The sequence below is a fragment of the Leptonychotes weddellii genome, unplaced genomic scaffold, assembly GCF_054177405.1.
Source record: "Leptonychotes weddellii isolate Sample4059 unplaced genomic scaffold, ASM5417740v2 HiC_scaffold_17638, whole genome shotgun sequence".
Lineage (NCBI taxonomy): Eukaryota > Metazoa > Chordata > Mammalia > Carnivora > Phocidae > Leptonychotes > Leptonychotes weddellii.
Genome location: NW_027760276.1, coordinates 1 through 4,113, shown reverse-complemented (window position 1 = coordinate 4,113; position 4,113 = coordinate 1). Strand labels below are relative to the sequence as shown.

General features: G+C 58.2%; 1 protein-coding gene across 3 annotated transcripts; it reads right to left on the bottom strand.

Annotated features, from left to right (window-relative positions):
• Positions 1–437: 437 nt before the first annotated feature.
• LOC145718559 (antigen-presenting glycoprotein CD1d-like) lies at positions 438–3,499 on the bottom strand. 3 transcript variants are annotated; one of them, XR_014141895.1, is made up of 5 exons: positions 3,299–3,499; positions 2,737–3,015; positions 1,982–2,260; positions 1,171–1,569; positions 438–1,059 (listed from the first exon to the last, which is right to left on the bottom strand). XR_014141895.1 is itself a non-coding variant. In XM_081810062.1 (5 exons), the coding sequence occupies exons 1-5, from the start codon at positions 3,366–3,368 to the stop codon at positions 1,038–1,040; spliced, it is 744 nt and encodes a 247-aa protein (XP_081666188.1). In that variant the 5' UTR covers positions 3,369–3,499; the 3' UTR covers positions 438–1,037. The 3 variants fall into 3 exon arrangements, 1 of the variants encoding a protein (XP_081666188.1); XR_014141894.1 differs by having other exon boundaries at positions 1,171–1,540; XM_081810062.1 differs by having other exon boundaries at positions 1,171–1,264.
• Between the last annotated feature and the right edge of the window lie 614 nt (positions 3,500–4,113).

Genomic DNA, 4,113 nt, shown 5'->3' with positions numbered 1-4,113 from the left:
CTGAAACAAATAATGCAATATATGTTAAGAAAAAAAAAAAAAGAAGAAGAAGAAGGTAGCAGGAGGGGAAGAATGAAGCGGGGGAAATCGGAGGGGTAGACGAACCATGAAGATGATGGACTCTGAAAAACAAACAGGGTTCTAGAGGGGAGGGGGGTGGGGGGATGGGTTAGCCTGGTGGTGGGTATTGAGGAGGGCACATTCTGCATGGAGCACTGGGTGTTATGCACAAACAATGAATCATGGAACACTTCATCTAAAACTAATGATGTAATGTATGGGGATTAACATAAGAATAAAAAAATAAATTAAAAAAAGAGGTTAAAAAAAAAGAAAAAAGCTTGAGTGCACATTTTAATATCAGGCATGTTCACACAAAAATCTAGATGTCCACTTTTCTTTTTTTTTTTTTTAAAAGATTTTATTTATTTGACAGAGAGACACAGCGAGAGAGGGAACACAAGCAGGGAGAGTGGGAGGGGGAGAAGCAGGCTTCCCGCCGAGCAGGGAGCCCGATGCGGGGCTCGATCCCAGGACCCTGGGACCATGACCTGAGCCGAAGGCAGACGCTTAACGACTGAGCCACCCAGGCGCCCCTAGACGTCCACTTTTCTTGAAAAATGTAGGTTACAGCCAAGCCAGGGTCTTATTTTAGAAATTCATTCATTTTTTGGTGGGTCTCCCTTTATCCTTGACAGCAAGCAGCTGGACCTGCTTCCTCAGGAGCAAGCACTTCCCAATTCACTGCAGACTGCACCATCCAAACAGTGACCAAGCACAACCTTACACCCAGCCTGTATCTGCTTGTCCCTGGAAGTTTGCACGTCTATTTTTATAGAACCATGGGGGCTTATAAACTTGCACTATACTGAAGAAGAACTTCAATCTTCTTACATGAAATGTTAAAAGGACATGATGAGAACTGCTCTGTGACTGTTGTCTGATTCTTCAAGGCACCTTTCCTTTCACCCTCAGCTGCTGAGCTGACGTCCTGGGCACTTGGGATACTGAGTCCCAGACAGGTGAGGCGAGCAAAGTCACAGGATGTCTTGGTAGGAGCTGAGAGGGTGTAGGAAGGGAGAGAACATTAAGGGAAAGGGGAGAGGGGCTGGAGGGGCCAGGAAATGGGGAGAGGCTGAAGGAAGGAGGGGTCGGGAAGGGGAGACCTACCGGTGCTTCCTATACCAGAGGGCTAAGCATCCAATCATCAGTAAGGACCCCAGCAAGGCCACAAGCATCAGCCACATGGAGGAGTGGCTCCCCTCTGTGTGGGGAACACAGGCTCTCAGCACAGGACCCCTCCCTATTCCAAGGCCCGTGGTCTGAGCCCATGGGAGGGTGCCACAGGTGCTTCCCACGGGGAGCACCCACTTCTGTTCCTCTGCAGTCTAGAGGCCCCCTCTTGTCTCAGGGCCTGGGCACCGGGGACCCCTCCACTTCAGCACATGGCGGTATAGCACACACAGCAAGGACAACCAGGTAGCCACTCTCCATCCCTGAGACCAAGAGCAGTGAACCTGACCTAGCTCAGTCTCCGTGTCTTCAACAATAAAATGAGAAGAATAGCACCTGTTTCAAAGGAGCTGGGGACAAGTGAACACCATGCTGGGCAGAGTCAGGAAGCACTCAAGACCCAGCAACTACCTTGTTGCCCCGCCCCGCAACCCTGGCCTCTCATGGGGAGTGACCTCTCCTGGGATTCTTTATTTGCCACCTGCTTCTGGACCTGTGAATTGTTTGGTCTCTTTTTCCTTGTATATGGACATTTATCTCAACCCTTTTTGAGTTCAGACATTGTCCCCCTCCGTTCCCCTCCTTCTGGTATCTGGAATCCCCTCTTTCTAACCCTCCTGGTTTGGGGGGGTTCATTTTGGAAACTCCTCTATCCTGCGTGTGTCCAAACCCACCTCGTGGCCAGTGCCTCCCTCTATGCTTGAGGACCATCTCCCCCATGCCCAGCCAGGCCCCAGTTCTTTCTCACCCCAGTGGATGATTATGTCCTGGCCCCCTAGACTGCTGTGTCTCACTCGGCACGACAGACCAGCCGCCTCCTGGGCCACCACATCCAGGGTCACTCGGAGATACCACGTCTCATCAGCATGGGGCAGGACGTCGCCTTGCTGGGTGCCCTGCTGCTCCTGCTCACCCCGCATCCACATCACCCACACAGGCTTTGGGTGGAAGCCGGAGACGTGGCACATCAGCAGCAGACGGCCGGGACCAGGACTGGGGCCACTGGAGAGCCAGGCCTCCGGCCTCACTGTGTCGGATGAGGAAGTCGGGGATCTCAAGGCGGGAACTCTGCAGCCCACATTTCCCCCTCTGGAGATGGAATCCCTCATGACTTTGTCCATTCATGTTGGCTTCTCCAGGAAAACCTTCCCTGACCACCCCCCATCCCAGGCTCCCGTAAGTGCCTCTGCTTCGACCCCCGGAGCGCCCTGTGTTCGCCTGCAGGGTCTGTAGTGGGTTTCAAACATGCCTCTAACTCTTCCTCTGCATTCCCGTCCTCCCCTCAGCAGAGATCCTGTTTGACCCCCAGGGTTTATTTAATTCAATTCATGGAACCCAGCGGGTGCTTGGTTAATGTCTGTGGGATGAATAAATACCCTCAGGCCTCACCCATGCCTTCCCGAGCCATTCTCCCCCGGGGTGATCCAAGGGCTGTGAAGTCTGCAAGGGGAGCCCCAGCCGGAGCGCAGGAGTGGAGGGCAGGGGTGAGAGAGGCAGGCTCACCTTGCTTCTCAAGTTCCGACTTCCCTGCCTCAAGGAGGCCTCTGACAAACTGGGGGCAGGTGTCATTGAGGAGCCTCTGTAGGGTCCTTCTGGTCCCCTGGTCCTGGTTGAGCTCTTTGGTGGCCCTGCCCACCCAATAGGGGGCATCTGGGGCTGGCACCCAAACAGCTCCTTGGAAACTCATGATCTCTTTTCCTTGAAATGCTACGTGAAAGAAGCCTTCGGAGGTGTTGCCGGGGCGCAGCTCGCAGCCAGCAGACACCTGGATCTCAAAGGGATCTGAGAAGAGGACGGGACAAAGACCAAAGAAGGGCCGAAAGGATTAGAAGGGACCGAGGAGGGGAAATGCATGTCAGGGTTCTACTGGGGACCCAGAGTCCCGGGAGACGAGTGGGGGACCAGCAGCAGGAGGGACGGGGGCAGCGTGCGGGGTCGGAGGTGGGGAGCGCCCGGGCAGGAGCGGGGATCCGGAGACGGAGGCGCGAGCGGGGCGTCTCGGGCAGAGGGGGGGGGGGGCAGAGCCCCCGCCGGGCAGCGGCCCAGGGTCCCACCCCCGGCTCACAGTCCTGGCGCAGCATTTTGGCGAATTCCTGCATGTCCCTGGTGAAGCTTCTGCGGTACAAACTGAGCATCCGCTGCAGCTCGTCCCACTGCCGCTCGCTCAACGAGCTCCGCGCCCAGGGCCTGAGGAAGCGAATGGCGTCCGAGCCGTTTCTCCAGCCGCAGACCTGCAGCTCCCCGAGCCGCGCCAGGCCGTCGGTGCGCGCCCAGCTGCGGTTGGCGAACGTCGACACCTGCAGGCACTGCAGCCGGCCGCGCGTCCGCGGGGCGCACAGCCCGCCCGAGGCCAGCGGCAGCGACCAAACAAGCAGCCACCAGCCGCACGCGCTCTGGACCCGGGGCCGCGCCCTGCGCGCGGGGTCGCCGGCGGCGCCCCCGGCACGCGCCGCCCCACGCACCCCCAGGGCTGCCCCGAACTTGGGGGAGCCCCCCGAGCAGCGAAACTGCGGCCACCTGAGGGCGCCGGGGTCGGGCGCCGGGGTCGGGCGCCGGGGTCGGACTCCGGAGGTCCCCGCCTGCCAGCCCGCCAGGAGGATCTCGGATCGCCCCGCCCCCGTCCCCTGGCCCTCCCACCTCCAACTGCCGCCTCCTGTCACATCTCTGATCCCCCTCCCCCCTAAACCGCCCCAGTCCTCCCTCGACCCCGCCCCCATCGTCCCCCCTTCAATCTCTGATCCTCCTGCTCCCATCCTCCCTCCCCTGTCCCTCAAAAGTCTGATCCCCCTGCCCCCATCCTCCCCCTCCAATCTCTGATCTCCCCAACCCCACCCTCCCCCACAATCTCTGATCTCCCTGCCTCTATCCTACCCCCTCCAA